Raw genomic sequence first — 20,708 nt, forward strand, 5'->3', positions numbered from 1 at the left:
AAAAAAAAAAAAACAGCAAAAACTCAGAAGCCTCAAATGCTTGACCACAGAAGATTCATTAAACTATGGGCTAAATAATAACAATACTAGTAACAGTAACAGCACCGACAACACTTAAGAACATGTTAAGAACTCAGGAGTCTTCATAACAACTCCACTAAGTAAATACTATTATCCCCATTTCACAGATAAGGATACTGAGGCACTGAAATAACTTGCCCAAGGTTCCACAGTTAATAAGTGGCTGGGCATCCAGGCTCCGGAGCCCACACAGCTAATGACTGTGTCACGTTGCCTCTTTGTGCTCATTGTACATTACACAATGCCACGTTATGCAACCATTAAAATCACAGAAGCAAGCTTACTGATTTGGAAGGATCATCATGATATACTTCAGTTTTCAAACCAGACAGCAAAACCAAACGTGCCGTAAAATCCTATTTTTAAATCTATACACAAACATACACACACATAGCAGAAAGCGTGGAAGAACACACCTCACAAATTTAACAGTGATTACTTCCAGATCATGATGGAGGTCTGTGCTCTCTGTGCATGTCTATTTCCCACTTTCTCCTTTTGGAGCCATGTGTTTATTTCGTTGTACAATTCATGAATTACAGAGAGGGGAAGAAACCTTGCACAAAAAGGGTGTTCAGGCTGGAGTCCTAGCTGCTGAGCTAAGGCAGCAGATGGTTCTATCTTGTTTTGGAGCCTGAATTCTAGCCCATTATTTATCACAAAACGTCTGCCCGGCTCATTTCCACAGGCAGCAAGAGAAGACTCTGGCCCACTGAGTCAGGGAGAGCTCGGGAGAGGGCAGCTCATGCCCACCCACGGCGCTCTGAGAAGCACGCTCAAGCCCCACAGCGCGGGGCGGAGGGCAATCATCTCGGCACCCCCGAGTTCCTCAGCAGGTGTATGATGCCTTTTTATTTCCTGTAAGCCTGATGCTTTGGGCAGCTGGGGGCTCGCAGCCTCTGGAGAGACTGCCCTTCCCAGGACTCGCCAATTCCTAGACATAGTCAACTCACCCTCAGGGAAGCCTTTCACATACAAACCAATCAATCCAGAGCCCACACCCCAACCACCTCCTCCATGGGGCTCTTCTCTCCAGGCCACCATCCACCCGTCCTAATCACCCCACGACCAGATACCTGACAACTAGAGATAGATTTGTGCCCCAGAACCCACTGGAATTACTCAAACCAGTCACTCCTAAACCTGCATACACTGCCCTGCCTGGCCTTTCCGGCAGAAACCACAACAAAGGCTCCTGCCTGTGTTCTCCTCTGGCCCCCTCTGCCTCCTGACTGACCCTGGGGCTTCCCCATGTGGCTTTGCATGCCCCCTCCTCTGGGAACTATAAGTAACAAACTATCTTTTCAATGGCAGCCACCTCCTGGTCCACTGGCCTCAATATAAGCGAGTCATGATAAAGTGAGCATTTTACAACAGCAGTCTCTGGCAAGGAAAGGAAGTGCGCCGTGCTCACTGGCAGCTAGGGACCAGTGAGCCTTCCTCACCCTTGCCAGGGCTGAAATCACCCCTGAGACGCTCTGGGAGCTCACACTGAGGATCACACACACCTGCTCTCGACTGCCTGAAAGTCATAGGCTGTATCTCCAACCCATGTTACACTTCCCTCTGGAGGCAGCTGCCAAGCTCCCGCACCGCAGCCCGCCTCTGCTTCCCCAGGACACTCACTGCACCACGGCACGGGGTTCCACGGGGCTCAGGGTGTCATACACCATGACCAGGTCACTGCCACGGTCGTCACAGGGCGCGACATCAAAGCTTCGGAAAGTGAGGCTCAGCACGGAGTCGGCGTCCCCCCGCAGGGTCCACTGGCAGCGGGCCCGAGCCGGGTATGGGCTGTCAGGGAAGCCAGGCGTGGTGAAGCGGGTCACCTCCCCGCTGCGGGCGTGCAGGGCAAAGCTGCAGCTGTCTGTGTGGGAGACGGAGAGGGCAGAGCTGGTAGGGGCGAGCAACCCAGAGCCTCCCTGGGGGGTGCACCCAGGGAGATGTGCCAGGCTGCCCTGGACCCAGAAGAGACAGAAGAGGGGGCTTCTCACAGCCTGGGACAGGTGGGGGATGTGTATGACTTCGGGGGACCCCCTTGACTGAAAGGGCGTCTGGCCACATCCATCTTCTCTGGGAGGATGGCATACTTACTGTCCTGGGTGGTCTGCACTGTTCTGGGGTCAGTGGCTGAAGAACAAGAGGGAAAACACAGTATTTACCGCTGTGGTCAATTTCATTCATCCTGCTTCCTTATTCCCCTAAAGGGAGGTACCCGGCCAGCAGACCGTCTTCCCTTCTATGCACTGGCTCGGGAGTGCTGCCCTCCTGCAACGGTCCAGGGCCTGGCCCTGCTCCAGGGAAGCCTGGCCCAGCAAATGCCCACGCCCAGTGTCCCTGTACTCACGGAAGGCCACCACCGAGGTCAGCACGAAGGAGTTGAGGGCGCGGGCACGGGGTGGCATTGTGATCACACGCTCCTTTGCCATGGCGCTCTCGGCCTCCTCCACCAGGTACTTGGGGATGCTGAACTCGGACCAGAAGTAGGCAATGACACTGCCCTCGCTGTGGGGAGAGGGGTGAGCCTGAGGCGCAGGTGGGCGCCAGGCACCCCACCTGTCCCCACACTCTCCCAGATGCTGGATATAGATGTGATGGCTCAGGCTCCCCAAGAGACCTTCCTCCAGGCAGGGCCCACCTCAGATTCTTTTATGCTTGCCCACCTTTCGATCCTTTAAGGAAGAGATCTTGCCTCTGTACCCTCTACTCTCACAGTCTCTCGCCAACCAGACGTGTTCTGGGGCCAGCTCAGGTTTGGGAGTGGGAAAGCAGCCTGGATTGTGAGCTGTCAATGCTACCACTAGCTTGGGCGCATTGAATATCAAACTCTCGAGTCTGTGTCCTCATCTCTGAAAGAGGATGAGAATGCCACCTGCCAGCCAGCACTCATAAAGATTAAACTGGGGCACATGGGTGGCTCAGTTGGTCAAAGTTCAAGTCTTCCATTTCGGCTCAGGTCGTGATCTTATAGTTCGTGGAATCAAGCTCTGAATCGGCATTGGACTCTGTGCTAATGGCACACAGCCTGCTTGGGATTCTCTTCCTCAACTGTCTTTCTGCCCCTCCCCACTCCCGCTGGCCCACTCACTCTCTCTATCTCAAAAAAATTAACATTAAAAAAAAATTCTTTTTAAGCACACATGACTCTTGATCTCAGGGTCATGCGTTTGAGCCCCACATTGGGCATAAAGATTACTTAAATAAATAAATAAGCTATTAAATAAATACGTAAAGATTAAACTAACTAAATCAAAAGTACTTTTGAGATAAAGTCTATTTTTAAAAAAGTATGTTGAAGGCTGCCTAAGCAAGGAAAATATGAAGACTCACCGAAGCCTTCCAAACCCAAATTTGGAAACATAACAAACGATCATCACCATTACTGAGTGGTTTACATGGAGGACACACCACACCTGTCTTCACCCGTGGCACCTGGGGACACTCCTACAGATGGCTACCCCTGCCCTGGAGACAGCAGAACTTGTGGGCTAAAGTACACACACCTAGGGAAGAACAAGGATGGCACCTTGCTCCCCATGCCAGACCTTGAAGCTGCATCACCCTGCAGGCTGCGAGCTCTCTGCCCACCTACCACACAGCCCTGATCCCACCCAGCCTTCTCCCCGGCACCCACCTGAAGGCAGTCACAGACGACTTCTTGTAGTAGGGGCCCAGGGTCGGCACCCCACTGTACAACAGCTTCAGCTGAGGGCGAGAGGGAATGCTCACGGCATGCCAGAGAACAGCAATAGCCCACTGCCCAAGACCGTGCCTCTCCCTCCCTCCTGGGACCCACAGGCCAGCCCAGGGATCCGGGAGTGAAGGGAGCAGTGTTCTTTCAGCCAGGGTGAGGCTGGGAGTGCCAGGGCAGACCCCAGGGACAGGGCTCCCTGCCCATGGACTGGACTCACCGCTTCCTTCACCTTGCTGGCCAGGTTTGCGAACTCCGTGGAGTTGGAGTTCTCATAGGCATCCAGAAAGTTCTCGTTTGTGATCCTCAGGTAGCCATTGAAGACCTTCTGAACCCGCGCATTCTGGTCTATGGGAGACCAGAGAAGGAGGGTGGTCAGAGGAAGTGACACCGTCATGCTACCCTGGTCCCCCCACTGTCCTCAAGCTGCCCTCAGCAACCCTGGAGGAGTGAATGCCAGGAGAGGCCAGTGGATGCATGAACTTGTGGGCCAACACCCCTCCCTTATGGCTTGGAAGAGCCAGGGGAGCCAGGGCCCTGGACCCTTCCTTACCTACCCCCAGCTGCACCCTCCGGTCTCTCCCTCATGCCCACAACCGGTGGCCCCTATGTCTGTCCACTGAGAGAGGACATACAGCCACCATCCTCCCTCTCCCCATCACTCTCCCCAGAGCCAACCCCTGGCTCTACTCACACTGGAAGTGCCACACCATGAAACAAGTCATGAGAGAAAGCAAGAAGATGCCAACCAGCACGGCCACCAGCACCACCCAGCGCTTCGGGCCCCGCTTCTCAACCTTCTTGGTGTTGTTGACTGGCAAGAACTCCACGCCTTCCTCAATGCCCTTCATGCTCTGAACAGAGAAATGAAACACAGCTCAGAAACTCTCTCTCTCACCTTAACAGCCTCCCAGCCCTGCTCCAGGAAGAATGTTTACACTTTGTAAGGTCCAGCTTGGAGCAAAAAGCGAGGAGAAATGAGAAGTGGCCTTCCCATCCACGCATCCCAGTGTCAAGGCAGCGCCACATGTGTACTGCTTAAGAATTGATAGTTTAAATAAAAATGAAACAGGCTGTCTAAACCCAGTCATGGAGACTCTCCACTTAAATGAATCATCTCTGACGCAGGTACATGCCCGCATGTGGGGAGAGCAGGCCCAGCCCAGGGCCGTGATTGGCCGCCACGGGGTCTCTGTGTGAGCTTCTAGAGGCAGCCCCTCCTCCGGCTAATGCAGCCCTGGGGCCTTGGTGCAGGGAGACCCTGCCAGATTCAGTCCCCACTGATCGCGGGGAGGCAGGAGGGGGTGGGCAGGAGCCTATGGGCAGCACGGAAACCGTACACCCAACCTACCCGGTGCCCTTGCTCTGCCAATGTTTAACCAGCCCCAAGTAAAAAGGCAGTAAACCGGGGCAGCCCTGCCGTGCCACTGTGGAACAAGCCACTGTTTCTCGCCTTGGTGTCCCACACCAGAATCTCAAGGTGACATGAGGCCAAGGTTCTACGGGAATCCACACCCAAGCTCATCCCAGAGCCGGAAAAGCAAACAAAACACCCAACAAACAGGATGGCAGCTTACCCAGGTTCCTCCCAGTCGGGGCTATCCAGGAAGAGAGGGGACATGAATAATACGACAGGCGGGGTGTCCGTCGATGACAGGCGGGGTGTCTATGGGCGCCTGATGACAGAGAGGCAAACTCTTCTGCCCTATAACATACACTCTGTCTGCCCTAAATCCCGGAGAGGAGCTCTGCCCTTTCAGGTTTAACTACCTCAGACCCACTCCAAAAAGGGTTTGTAATAAACGCAATAGCCCCCAAATTCCACAGATGTGGCCATTTCAACAGTTTCCAGATGTGGTTCTGCTGGTGTTTACCTCACACTCTTGATGTGCTTGAACTAACATTTCTTGATTTGTTACATTTGAACATCACCTGTTAATTTCACCATTATAAAAGAGTCTCCCGACTCCTGACATGTTTGGATACTGAAATTTCTATTTTAGATCCTTAACTGGTTACTTTTGTGACTTTAATACTGCATACAGAAACAGTAGCTTCATAGCTAGCCCTGCCTTGGTAATTATATTGCAATATATAAATGAATCAAATCAACATGTTCTATACCTTAAACTTACACAATGTTCTTATATCTCAATAAAATAAATTTTTAAGAAGGAAAGAAACACACTTCAGAGACAACTGCTTAAAATGCTTTCACAAGCTGCTTATTCTGGGATTTATCTACATACTTCTAAATAATATGCAAATACCACTATCTCTTGATTCATCTATTTAAAATATAATCATCTGACTTCCTATTATGATAATGTGAATTTTAATATACTTCCTTCTCTTTTTCTCACCCATCCTCCCAATAGCTATAGGGCTAAAGTTTTTTTTTTTTTTAATTATATCCACATTCTATATCTAAATTACTATATTTTCATGACACTTGAACAACATGGGAGATGAGGGGTACCCACCCCACACATAGTCAAAAGTCCACATGTAATTTCTGACTCCCCAAAACTAAACTACTCACAGCCTACTGCTGACCAGAAGTGTTCTGTGGACTTCTGTGGACCAGAAGTGTTCTGCTGACCAGAAGTGTTCACAGCCTACTGCTGACCAGAATATGTTCAGCACATATTCTGCATGTTATATGCATTATATACTGTATTCTTACAAAAAGTAAGCTAGAAGAAAATGTTAAGAAAATCACAAGATAAAATACATTTACAGTACTATACTGTATTTATTTTTTAAAAAAACACACATATAAGTGGAACCACACAATTCAAACCCGAGGTGTTCAGAGGTCAACTGTATTAGTCTTTGAAAACATTGTTCATTATTGTTTCCCTTCCAGTACAATAATTTGTTTCTCTTGCTGCCAAATTTCATTTACCTGGGTGTCTTTTTAACATATACTGAAGTCTTTCTATACAATCTAAAAGCTACATAATACTCTTCCAACCTTCTACATATAAAGTCTGTCAAATACCCTCTCACTTCATTTTTTTCCTGGAAGCTTCCTTTCTAGAGCCCTCTGTCCTTTCCCATAGCTAATGTCTGGAACTTCCTTCAACATCACCCTGGGAATTTCCTTCCTCTCCCTCTTGTGTTAAAACCCCTATTTCCTGGATTCCATATCTTCATCTTTCTTGGCTTACTTCATTTTAGTAGAACACATAGTTCAGTAGCTTCCCAAGAGAGAAATTTTTTAAGACTGCATTTTTCTGGAAGTATCTTCACTCTGTACGCGCATATGTTGATAGTTTAGCTGGGTATAGAACTATATGTTTCAAATAATTTTCACTTAAAATTTTGAAAGCTCATTGTTTTTTAGCTTTTAATTTTGCTTTTGAGAAATAAGATAACAGTACAAATCCATTATTTCTTAGTCATAATTTGTTACCTTTCTCTGAAAACTTTGAGGATTGCTTTGAATTGGGTCTTTAGATTTCATTATGCTGAGCTTTCCACCTGCTCTTTGAATTTGGAAATTCCTATCTTTCAGTCTGGGAAACTTTCTTGTACAGGCATACCTTGTTGTCCTTTGTTTTATTGCACTTCACAGACAAAGCATTTTTTACAAACTGAAGGTTTGTGGCAACCCTGTGTTGAGCAAGTCTTATCTGCACCATTTTTCCAAAAGCATTTGCTAACTTCATGTCTCTGTATCACATTTTGCTAATTCTCAAAATATTTCAAACTTTTTCATTATTATTGTATCTGTTATGGTGATCTGTGATCAGTGATTATGACTGAAATCTCAGATGATGTTTGACAATTTTTAGTAATAAAGTTTTTTTTTAAGTTTATTTATTTATTTTGAGAGAGAAAGACACTGAATGCACGAGCAGGGGAGGGGCAGAGAGGGAGAGAGAGAATTCCAATCAGGCTCCACACTGTCAGCACAGAGCTTCACATGAGGCTCGAACCCACGAATTGTGGGACCATGAACTGAGCTGAAATCAAGAGTCAAATGCTTAACTCAGTCAGATGCTTAATCGCTCCACTAATAAAGTAGTTTTAAATTAAGGTATTTACATTGGTTTCTTTTTTTTAATTTTTAATGTTTATTTTTTGAGAGAGAGAAAGGCACAGCACAAGTTGGGGAAGAACAAAGAGAGAGGAGAGAGAGAATCTCAGATAGGCTCCACACTTGTCAACACAGAGCCCTATGTGGGGCTCCAACCCACGAAACCATGAGGTCATGATCTGAGCCAAGATCAAGAGTTGGATGCTTAACTGACTGAGCCACCCAGGTGACCCTTTACATTGTTATTTAGACATAATGCTATTGCACACTTAGTAGTGTGCCTCCTTCATTTTCTCTGGTCTATCTTTCTGCAATTCCTATTACATTGATTCTCTACTTATTGTTTTCCTGCTATTATCCATCTGTTTATTTGTTTGCTTGAAGTAATCTCTATGCCCAACATCGGCTCAAACTCATAACCCTGAGATCGAGAGTCACATACTCTACCAACTGAGCCACCCAGATACCCCCATCTCATTGTTTTTCAACTTCTCTAACTGAAATTTTCATTTATGCTGTTAGCTAATTTCCCAAGAGTTCTTTCTTGATCTCTGAATTTTGGATACAAAATCTTCCCATCTTTATACTGCTATTGAGTACCTTTTCTCTGTTTTTTGGCTTTCTCTTTCATGTTGAAGGCTTTCCTCAAATGCTTCAAGATGATTGGTTATTCATTTATATTTAAGAATGAGGTCCTAAAGGTGGTTTGGAAGCATCATTTACCACAAATGGGTTCACTGTAGGCTACAATTAAGTGGCTATCCAGATTTTTTTTACTGGGCACTCCCAACTGTCAGGCTATGTTTCTTTTCTATGGGATGGTTTAATTGCTCCAGAGAATCATTTTCTAATTTCCCGGATACACTGATTTAAACCCAGACACTAGCATTCTGGAACATGTGAAAGAATAGATCTTTGGCTATTTTTCATTCCTCACTACAGCCTTCCTCTGCACGTAGTGTCCTCAAGTCTAGAGAAATCAATTTCCCATCCCTTATGGAGGACTGGTGGGGTAGGGGTATCTTTGTTTGGGACTGAGGTGGGATCTAGGGATTTCTAACAATGCCCCTCCCTAGTTCTCCTCTATCTCATAGGCTGAGCCAAATTCTTACACCTGGTAGAGGACATTATCAAAGACTGTAAGAATATTTCCAAGAGCTAAAGAGAGGCACATATCTTTAAATGCAAAGGGTTCACTGAATGGTAAGAAAGAGAAATGAAAAAACACAACTAAATATATCATGATAAAATTCAAGATAAAGTAGATCCTTTACATCTTTACCTGGCATTTTTTCCCCTCTCTCATATTTTACATTTCTTTGTCATTTGGTTCTATTCTGGGATTTTTTAAACTTATTCTTGTGAACCTTTAATGGAATTTTTAAAATAATTTCACTGACATAAAATTGACATGAAATAAACTACATATTTAAAGTATACAATTTTTGGCATATATATACACCCATTAAACCATCACCACAATCAAGATAATGAACATATCTGTCACCTTCAAAAGTTTCCTCGGGCTATTGCCTCCCTCCCATTCCTCCCTGATTGCCTTTCTAGTCCCAAAGCAACGACTTACCTGCTTCCTATCAGTAAAGACTAGTATGCTTTTTCTAGAACTTTTTATAAATAGAATTATACAACATGTACTCTTTATTGTCTGGCTTCTTTTACTCAGCACAATATTTTGAGACTCATCCATGATATTAAGTTTTTAATGTATTTTTTAAAATTTTTTAAATGTTTTATTTATTTTTGAGAGAGAAAGAGAAACAGAGTGAACAGGGGAGGGGCAGAGAGAGAGGGAGACACAGAATCCGAAGCAGGATCCAGGCTCTGAGCTGTAATCACAGAGCCTGACATGGGGCTCAAACTCACAAACGGTGAGATTATGACCTGAGCAAAAGTTGGACACATAACCAACTGAGCCACCCAGGCACTCCAAGTTTTTAATGTTAATAGTGCATTCCTTTCTTTTTTCTTTTTTTTTTTTTTTTTAAATCTTAACGTTTATTTATTTTTGAGACAGAGAGAGACAGAGCATGAACAGGGGAGGGGCAGAGAGAGACAGGGAGACACAGAATCTGAAACAGGCTCCAGGCTCTGAGCTGTCAGCACAGAGCCTGACGCGGGGCTTGAACTCATGGACCGTGAGATCATGACCTGAGCCGAAGTCGGATGCTTAACCGACCGAGCCACCCAGGCGCCCCTAGTGCATTCCTTTCTATTCTTGAGTAGTATTCCATTATATGGATACACAACAATTTGCTTACTTACTCACCTGTTGATGAACATTTGGGTTATTTCCAATTTGAGACTGTTACAAATAAAGCCGCTATAAACATTCCTGTACAAATCCTTACATTGGCATATGCTTTCACTTCCCTTGGATAGATACCTATGAGTGGAACAGAAAGTTTGTATGACAGGTGTATTTTTAACTTTTTGAGAAGCTGCCAAACTGTTTCCCAAAGGGACTGTATCATTTTACATTCCCATCAACAGTGTATGAGGACTTCCATTGTCCACATCCTATCCAACATTTGGTATGGTCAATCTTTTTTATTTTAGCCATTCTAACAGCTGTATAGTGGGGTCTCATATGGTCTTAAGTTGCTTTTCCCTAATGACTAATGATGTCTAACATCTTTTCATGTGCTTAACTGCCATTTGTTTATCTTCTTTGGTGAAGTGTCTTTTCAAATTTTTTCCCTAGTTTTTTAAATTGGTTTGCTTATCTTCATATTACTGAGTTTTGAGAGTTCTTTCTATATATTCTAGATACAAGTCTTTTAACAAATACAGAATTTGCAAAGATTTTCTCCTAATTTGTGGCTTGTATTTTCACTTTCTTAACAGGGTCTTTTGAAGAACAGAAGTTTTTCATTTTGGTGAAGTTCAATTTGTCAAGCATTTCTTTTATGGACTGTGATTTTGGTGTTGTATTGAAGAAATCTTTGCCTGATCCAAAACAACAAAGATTTTCTCCTATGTTTTCTTCCAATAGTTTTACAGTTTTAGGTTTTATTTGGCCCTATGATCCATTTTGAGTTTTTTTTTTTTTTTTTATTTATATGGTGGCAACTGGGTGGCTCAGTCAGTTAAGCATCCAACTCTTGATTTCATCTCATGTCATAACTTCATGGTTTGTGAGTTCATGCCCTGTTCAGGTTGACACTGCAGAGACTGTTTAGGATTCTGTCTCCCTGTTTCTCTGCTCCTTTCTCTCTCTCTCTCTCTCTCTCTCTCTCTCTCTCTCTCTCTCTCTCTCAAAAATGAATAAACACTGGGGCACCTGGGTGGCTCAGTGGTTGGGCAACCGACTTCGGCTCAAGTCATGATCTCACAATTCGTGAGTTCGAGCCCCGCATCGGGCTCTGTGCTGACAGCTCGGAGCCTGGAGCCTGCTTCAGATTCTGTGTCTCCCTCTCTGTCTCTGCCTCTCCCCCACTCGCACTCTGTCTCTCAAAAATGAATAAATGTTAAAAAAAAAATGTAAAAATAAATAAATAAATACTTTAAAAAATTCTTTTATATGATGCAAGGTATAGATGAAAGTTCTCTTTTTCTTTTCCTTTCTTTCTTTTTTTTATATGGATATCCGATTGTTCCGCTATTGGGACCATATTTGTTGCACAGACCATCCTTTTTCTACTGAATTGCCTTTTCACCTTTATCAAAATCAGTTGTCCAAGAGGTGCCTGGCTGGCTCATTTGGTGGAACATACAACTCTTAATCTCAGCGTCGTGAGTTCAGGCCCCATGCTGGGGATGGAGTTTACTTAAAAAAATTTTTTTTCAATCATTTATCCATATATCTGTGGGTCTTTTTCCAGACTCCACTCTGTTTCATTGGTCTCTTTGTCCATCTTTATGCAAATATCATACTGTCTTCATTACTGTAGCTTTGTAAGTCAAAAAAACTATTGAAATACTAAGTGAGTTTAGCCAGGTTGCAGGATACAAGATTAATACACAAAAATCAATTATATTTCTATGTATTATCAATGACCAATTGGAAATTTTAAAAAAATTTTAAATAGCATTTACAATAACATCAACAATATGAAATACTTAGGGGGCAAATCTGACAAGAGATATACAAGACCTGTACGGTAAAAAATACAAAACACTGCTGAGAAAAATTTTTAAAGACTTAAATAAATCAAGTAATATCCCATGTTCATGGATTGGAAGACTCAATATACCTGTCTATTCTCCTCAGATTTGTCTAGAGATTCAGCATGATCTTGATCAAAATCTCAGTAGGCTTTTTGGAGAAACTGATTAATTGTTTCTGAAATTCATGTGGAAATGCAAAAGATTCTGAATAAAAAGAACAAAACTGGAGGGCCAATGTCACTGGATCTCAAGCCTTATTATAAAGGCAGTGAACCTTTTATTTCAAAAATCATATACAGTATTTCATTTCCAAGAGTGATGTTTTATTCTTTGATGGTTACTTTTTTTTTTTTTTTTTTTTTTTTTTAGAGAGAGAGTGCAAGCAGGGGAGAGGGGCAGAGAGAGAAAGAGAAAGAGAAAGAGAGAGAGAGAGGGAGAGAAAGAATCCCCAGCAGGCACCACACCCAGCAAAGAACCCCATGCAGGGCTCAATCCCATGATCCTGGGATCATGACCAGAGCCAAAATCAAGAGTCAGACATTCAGCCAACTGAGCCGCTCAGGAGCCTCATGATGGTTGCTTTTTACAGCCGCCTTTTCTTATTTTATGAATTCACTACCTTCTTGCTTTTTCTTAGGAAACTAGATTTTTTTACATTCAGAACTTTGTCTTTGCCTTTCTCTTTCAAGATGTAGATTAAATGTCCAATGGTCCTTGGCTGTTTAATAATCATGTTTAAAAAAAACCAGTAAAGTTTTGGCTAGATTCTCAGAATAGAGTGTGTGTATGTTTACATGTGTTAGATGAAATGTAACAAGATAATAGCTTATTTCATTTATTTTCAGGGCACAGAGTGGCTCAGTTGGTTGAGCGCCCAACTCTCGATTTTGGCTCAGGTCATGATCCCAGGGTTATAGGACTGAGCCCCGAGTCAGGCTCCTTGCTAAGCATGGAACCTGCTTGGGATGCTCTGTCTCTCTATCTCTCTGTCTCTCTCCCTTCACTCTTCTCCCCTGCTCGCTCTCTCTCTCTCTCTCTCAAAAAAAAAAAAAAAAAAAAAGTTTATTTTTAAATTCCAGAGTAATTTCACAACTATTTTGGAATCATTCATGGCTTGTGCCATCACTCCCGCTCTATAGATAAGGCAAGGAGAGATGATGACTGCAAGGTCACATAGCTACTTGGTGGCAGACCCAGATTAGATCCTGGTTTTCTGCGTCCCAATGTGATCAGCTCCAGGAACTCAGGAAGCAGGTATTAAGGGAAATAGAAAGCAAGTTCCTTGGGAAGGGGAAAGTAGCTGACAGCATGGACAGCGGACTCCAGGGGCCACCCCCAGGCTTACTATGGAGCAAGGCCGTCAGCATGAGGACTGGCTCAATGGCAGGGTTTGGGTTATCCCTGCATGTGAATTCTGGGGCTCCCTTCAGCCCAGAAATGTTGTCTAATCAGTAACTAGACTGCTTCCTTTTATAACCCTACCCTCAACTCCATTTTTAGGCATATCATACTTGCCTAACCCAGTCACTTTACTGATAAGGAAACTGAGGCTGACAGAGGGAGTGACCTGTCCAAAGTCACAAAGGCAGTGAAGTCAGTAAAGCAGCAAAGCTGAGACGAGAGCCACACCCTTCCAAGCCTACCTGGGGTTTCAGGCAAGCACATGGTCCATCAGCCTCCACAGGAGGAGGTGGCAGGGAGCTCCCCCCCTCCCCAACCAGGTCCTAACTGCTTACATAACCATCTCTCTACACATAACCATCTCTCTGCAGGACCATAAAGCCAATGGAAGACAAAATATGCCAGGGCCTGCTTCTGCCTCTCCTTTCTCTCTTTCATAAAAGTAAACACATGAGCAGGTGCACATAAAAACTCAGGGCTGTGAAGCCAGGTGCTTGGTTATCATGAACAGAGATAGAGGCCACATAACTCTTGAAGCCAATTCCCACCAGCCAGCTCAAGTTAAACCGCGACCAGAGTCCCCAGAAACACAGCATGGCTCAAGGCCAGCTCAGACAAGGGAGCAAGGAATGGTTTCCCCAAGGACAGATGCACATAAAGGGCTTGGAGCACACAGACACACACAATGAAAACCCTGGAGGGCTGAAGGGGGAGAACCCAGGTGATAGGCTGCAGGGACAAGATCAGATTATCACCATTCCCATCCACTTCCTGGAGGGAGATAGAGAGTACAGTCCAGAAATCCAGGAGGGGAGATGTATAAGCCCTGGAGAATATCTACTTTCTGTTGTTTTAAGCACACAAATCCAAATGATACATATCCTCCCCAAGGCCACTGACTGTCCAAAAACAATGACTTCTAGAAGGTATTTGATGATATAAGAAAGATTCTTGCAGTCACCTGACTACCATCAAGTAAAAAACTCACCAGAACTGGAAGTGAAATGCTAAGCAAACAAAACTTGGTGTCCAAGTCAACCAAAAAAATCCTTCCATTTGGAAGGCAACTTCTCCTGGGTCCTCTGTCACCAGCTCCAACTCTCCAGGGCCACCCTTCCATGGGCTCCAAGGACCACCAAATCCAAAGCCAGAATTTGTCACTGGTAGCTTAGAATGTGGTCTTCGCTAGAGAAAAGCAACTGGTAAATGTTTGCATTTATAAACAGCAAAAATAATACTGACTATCCAAACATCTACACAAGATTTCAATCAGAGCAGATGAGGAAAAAGTTAATCTTCATGCCAGACATTTTTTTTTTTAGTTGTTCCTCATTTGGCCACGGTGGGGTGTGACCTGATGAGAAGGCAGGGGATGAAACTGAACACTGAAGAAGTCACTCAGAGTCCTGGGATGACATCACACAACAACTGGCAATCTGCTTCTGCTGTTGAAGATCAAGATCAAGGGGCAGAGGTGACATCAGTGGCTGGAGACACAGGTGTTTTTCTTAAACCTGAGATAAGGACAATGGTGGTTGGCTTCATGTGCCACTGTCAGCTTTGTCGTTGACTTGTGGCAGGGTGCCCTTCACTTATAGCTTTGGTGGCTCAGTATACCCACCATCAGCTGAGATGGATCCCAATTCCATGATGTCATCACTGCCACCACAGACATGAGAACCAAAACACACCCCTCAGATGATTCAAGCAAGAAAGCACAGTCTGCCCATCTGCAATGGTTTTCCAAGGTGAGGAGGGATGCTGTAGCCCTCATACATGCCCTCCTTTGCAAGGACAAAGGCAAAGCCAGCATAACTCTCAAGGCCACCCCCTGATACCAGTTGGAGTTAGATCCTGGCCAGGGTCCCCAGGAATACAGCATGGCTCAAAGCCACTTCAGACAACAGAGCAAGGAATGACTTCCAAACACTAGAACTGTACTTGTCTTCCTGGGTGATGCTGAGCACAGATGTGCACAGAATTGAGATACCAGAGGTGACACTGGAGAAGAGTCTCTACTTAGATGGGCTCTCTCCAAACTCAGCAGCTATGGACAGAGAGCAGCCAGCCCATGTACAGGCTCCGGGGGCAAGGACTTCACAGTGGCCCGCACAGAGAGGATACCTGATTTGTTCATCACAAGATGACTAAAGGGACAACGAGAAGGGAAAGAAAGCCCACATTGGAATCCTCCACCCACTCACCAACCTGGGGTAATTGATCTCGCAGAAGCGGGAGTCTCAAGAAACCCACAAGGAGCTACAGTTCCCATGATCATACCACCCCAATATTTCCCAGACTTGTCAGGTCACAAAAAATTATAAAAGAATAAAATAAAACAAACACAGGGCTTGCTCAGCATCTAGTTTCCCAAGCCTCTCCCCCTGGAGATTCTGATAGTGTACATCAGGGGCAGGGTCCTGAGATCTGGAAGTTTAACAAGACCCCAGGTTATTCTTAGGAACCTGACGGTTGGAGAACCACCACCTACCATTTCCCAGAGGCCACCTGCCTGGCTCACCCACTTCCCATTGCTGTGAGAGGAACCATCTAGGTTCGAGTTCCACCCGCCCTATTTTAAGCAACCAAGTGGATGCAAGGAACATGCCATATGGGGCTGCACTTTGCTTCTTGCCCTGGGACCCTCCCATGATTAGGGTATAAGCATCACCCCAAAGTCCCCGAGACTGCCACCAGAGCTCCTGGGGGACACACACTCCCAGCCGAGGCCTAGTCAGCTGGCGGTGGACTCCCTAAACCCTTCTTCCTTTTTGGTGCCCAACCCTCTCACCCTTACCCTTTGACTCTGTCCCTGTCTTCAGCTGCCCCACCAGAAGCAGCTGCTGGGAAATGGGTGAGGCTTCAGGGCCCTAAAGTGGGTCCAGAGCTACCTGTAGATCTGTGACCTCCAAGCCATCTAGGGGAGCAGAAAGCTGATCCACAGCCAACAATTTGTACTGGAGGAAGCAAATCGCAACTCGGCCCACCTGGTCAGAGCAGAAAGGAAAGTCCCCAGGGGGCTGACTCAGCCACTGTGGGCGCTCTGTCAGCACAGAAACTCAGTAGGTCTGTAACAGCCAGTATCTGGCTACTGCAGGTTTCACGCTGTGTCCCCTTCCCGACTCCCTGCAACGCCTGGGCCCTTCCTAGTGCACTAGGAAGGCCTCCTGCTCCTGACCAGGGGGACAGAAGAAACCAGGGACCTCTGCACCTGCTCACAGCCCAGAGGCAACTCACCTACCAAAGCCATGGAGTCTGCCATCTACTTACATTCTAGGCCTCATCTGTATTCCATGTTTCTGGTCGTTTCCGAAACATTTTTATAAATGTTAAAATCCATTTCAAATGCAATTTTTTGCAGAGCCTCAAAATAATAAAACAATAAATGGACTGGTTGAAGTAGCCTCAGGACCCAGGGGGTGTCCAGACTACTCCTTGAAACACTGCCCTCAAGGACTGTGACAGGTTTCCAAACCACAGGGTCTCCCTGAGTGGCTGTCAGAAAGGGGCCAAAGCCCGCAGAGGCTCTGGGGATGCCCTGACAGTTCCCAGGGCTCTCACCCCCATCGCCTCCGTGCCTCACAGCTCAGGGAGGGACAAGGGAGGCCACCACAAACATATTCATGATTTCTGTGCATCTTTGTGCATTTTTAATATAGGTTATCTCTAATGCCTACAACTAAGTTTCATTTCCAGATGAGGAAATGCATAAAGGAGGGTCACCCAAAAACCTAGACAGCTATAAAGTGGCAGGCACAATTCCAGACTCCAAAGCCAGTGTTCTCAGGACCCTCTGCTGCTTCTCAGGGGATCAGGGATCACCCCTTCTCCCACAGAGGTACAGATGTGCACACCGAAGTTCAGAGAGTAACTGCCTTAAAGAACACTCTACAAAACTCTACCTGTGACACAACGTGTTTCCAGGGCCCGAGAGGCAAGAAGCCTTGACCAACATTGCATATGGATTCCTACCCCTACAATGCTGGTCTAGGGGTGCTGACTCCCCCCACTCTGACCTTGCCCCCAGCCAGGAAGCCTCCAAATCTGTAAGGAGCCAGGAAGCTGCTCGTATCCTGCCCACTCAGAATGGCTCAGCTCTCCTTTACCACCTACCAAACTCACCTGCCCTTGAAAATGCAGCTCAATGGGGCGCCTGGGTGGCGCAGTCGGTTAAGCGTCCGACTTCAGCCAGGTCACGATCTCGCGGTCCGTGAGTTCGAGCCCCGCGTCAGGCTCTGGGCTGATGGCTCGGAGCCTGGAGCCTGTTTCCGATTCTGTGTCTCCCTCTCTCTCTGCCCCTCCCCCGTTCATGCTCTGTCTCTCTCTGTCCCAAAAATAAATAAAAAATGTTGAAAAAAAAAATTAAAAAAAAAAAAGAAAATGCAGCTCAAGGCTATGCCCCTCCAGGAAACTTTCATAGACCACCTTAATCCACAGCACCTCCTTATGACCTGCACCACCCACTTGGCATCAATGATACCCCATGCCACGCTAAGCAGAACAGGCAGTCTTAGGGAGTCAGGGTAGCCCAGTTTCTTCTTCATACCGTTTCTCTCCCCAGCCCCCTCTATGACGCTGCCCAGAGGTAGCACTTGATTGGTGGGTTGGCTGATTGAGGGACTTCTCTTTCCATAGCCACACTTGGGTAGCTTACCCAGGGCAAGCTGGGCTAATCTCCCAGGTGCCAGGGCCCAGGAAAGTTTCCAGATTTGTATCCCAAGGTACCTCCATCCACCCCTGGAAGGGGAGAGAATGCTCTCAGTCCACATCCCAGGATTTTGCTGACAGCACCCCCGCACCTCCTCACCCCTCCCTCACCAAGCACTCTGGTGTCAGCCCTGGCCTGGCCACCCGCTACAGGCAGCCCCACCTAAGTTTGGACTCTCCCAGGCTCTTCCTCTCCTAGTTTTCAAGTACATGTTCCCCCCCCAGGACTCAACACCTTTGTGATTCCAACCTGAGAATTCCATCTCTGTTTCCAGATCACACCGTGGGAGAGAACACCAACAGCAGCCCCCACCCCTCCCCTGGCTCTTTGATCCTCCCGAATCTGCCTGGGTCCCATCCTTATTCTCCTGAGATCCTTTTCTGGCCCCCACCACTGTCACGGGATTCAGGGAGCAGACACATCTGCCAGCAGCAGCACAACCAGAGATTACACCCGAAACTAAACAAGAGGAACAAGCCGATTTCACAGGCTGATTTCACAGGCTGGTGCTTTTTCATTGACCGCATTTTTTTTATGGAGATAACTATGTTCACGTGCAGTTGTAAGAAGTAACGTGGAGAGATCCCTTGTACGTACGCTTTGCTCGGTGTCCCCCAACGGTAACATCTTGTGAAACTCCGGTATAATACCACAACTGACCTAGGTTTCTCATTTCACTTGTACTCATTCATGTGCGTATTACGTTCCACATAACTGATCACCAGCGTAGGGACCTATATCCACCTGCACAGTCAACATAATGGCCGGTTCTGTTTCCCACACAAAGATCCCTCCCTCTGCTCTTTTGTAACCGTGGCCACCTCCTCCCTGCCCCCTCCCCAAATGATCTATCCCCATTCTAAAATTGTCCTTTCAAAAATGTTATATAAATGAATCATCCAGGACATAATCTTTTAAGACTGCTGGCTTCTTTCACTCATTAAGATTCCCTGGAGAATCATTTGAGTCACTGCATGCACCGAGAGCGTGTGCTTATTACTGCTGAGTAGTATTCCACGGCACGCAGGCACAACAGTCTGTTTGACTGCTTCTCCATTCACCTTGCGAGGACCCGCAGGAGTGAGTGGAAAAGCCCAAGTCCACCTGCTTCCTGGAGCTGACTAGATCCCAAAGCCTCTGCTCAGGCATGGTAACAGAGCCATAAACCTAAGGGTCAGTGTGGATGAAAGGCCTGGATAAGCAAATGGGAAAGCACAGCCTGACGGTAAGTCACCTGGAGGCCCAAGTCTACATTCAGGAACCAGAATCCCAGTGGCATAAGCAGAACAGGAAAGAGGTGAAAACTTGGGAGACAGTGTCCTTGGAATCGCATTCCTAGAGCTGGGCCAAATTGTAGATGTCATCCTGCCTCCCATCTTCGCAGGGCCATCCTTTCCGGGGCAGAATAGCACTTTCCTTTAGTGCCAACCTCAGCATCACAATAACCCCTACACGTTAGCATTGCAATAGAGCCGGCCTAATTTCTCCAGCTGGGGGCAGCTCCCCAAATACTCGAAAATACTAGAAATAATCCAAATCGGCAATCAGCAATGGTGCTCTTGGAGTCTGCTCCTAATCTAGGGAAACGTGTTCCACTCAATTATTCAACGTTTTTTATTTTTATTTTTGGGACAGAGAGAGACAGAGCATGAACGGGGGAGGGGCAGAGAGAGAGGGAGACACAGAATCGGAAACAGGCTCCAGGCTCCGAGCCATCAGCCCAGAGCCCGACGCGGGGCTCGAACTCACGGAGGGACAGCAAGATCGTGACCTGGCTGAAGTCGGACGCTTAACCGACTGCACCACCCAGGCGCCCCCCACTCAATTATTCAAACGATGTGTTTTATAAACCTCTGGCTATCTCATTCAACCTCACAGCAATATCCCCATTAAGACACGGTGCCCAGAATTCAACAGCATACTCCAAATGCAGACCAGTGTGGTCTCCACAGGGGCTATTCGTCAATGACATACCTTATCCTGACAGCTCTATTTCCATTAATGCATTCAATTTGCACATACAAATAATAATAAACACATGATGATACATCCACTTGATGAAAGCTTATGCAGCAATCAAAAACGGGTTTTCAAAGAGTAGGAAGTATCATGAAAAAACTCTAATATGCAATGTTAAATGAAAAAAAAAAAGTCAAAAAGTTCATATGTACTTTCCATCCCTCTAAACTCAACTCAGGTGTCTCCCTGAGAGATTCCCAAGGAGGGGTTCTCCCCGTGGGTTTTAGTCAGGTGACTAAACTCAGTCCCAAGGGTTCGCCAGCACCCTGTGCACCCCCAGTCCCAGCCTTGTCTCAAGGTCAACCAACTGCTCCTTAAGGATGGAGAAATGGGGCTGTCTTGTTCCACAATCCCAGCATGGGTTAATAAATTTTGATGCATTAACTGATTACAACCATGGCTTTAGCTACAGAATTGGAATTACATTATGATTCTATTCTGGGGAAAATACATGTCACATATATTAACATCCACATAAATATTAGTCTATGCATTAAAGACTGTAAGAGAATATAAGCCAAACTATTCAGAGGGGTTATAAAACCCAGAGGAAAGAATTTCAGAGGAATTTCACTTTCTACTTTAAATCAAGCTATTGCTTGATTTAAAAAAAAAAAAAAACAAACAAAAAAACC

General features: G+C 45.9%; 1 protein-coding gene across 1 annotated transcript in view; it reads right to left on the reverse strand.

Moving 5' to 3' along the window:
• ST14 (ST14 transmembrane serine protease matriptase) overlaps positions 1-20,708 on the reverse strand; it is a 42,226-nt gene that overhangs the window by 14,241 nt on the left and 7,277 nt on the right. Inside the window, exons 2-7 of the mRNA XM_049654312.1 lie at positions 4,467-4,626; positions 3,993-4,120; positions 3,716-3,786; positions 2,429-2,586; positions 2,176-2,211; positions 1,708-1,948 (exon numbers count right to left, since the gene is read on the reverse strand). Coding sequence (XP_049510269.1) covers positions 1,708-1,948; positions 2,176-2,211; positions 2,429-2,586; positions 3,716-3,786; positions 3,993-4,120; positions 4,467-4,626 — 794 coding nt within the window. The remainder of the gene's footprint in view (positions 1-1,707; positions 1,949-2,175; positions 2,212-2,428; positions 2,587-3,715; positions 3,787-3,992; positions 4,121-4,466; positions 4,627-20,708) is intronic.

This window comes from Panthera uncia, chromosome D1, assembly GCF_023721935.1.
Source record: "Panthera uncia isolate 11264 chromosome D1, Puncia_PCG_1.0, whole genome shotgun sequence".
NCBI classification, from domain to species: Eukaryota; Metazoa; Chordata; class Mammalia; order Carnivora; family Felidae; genus Panthera; species Panthera uncia.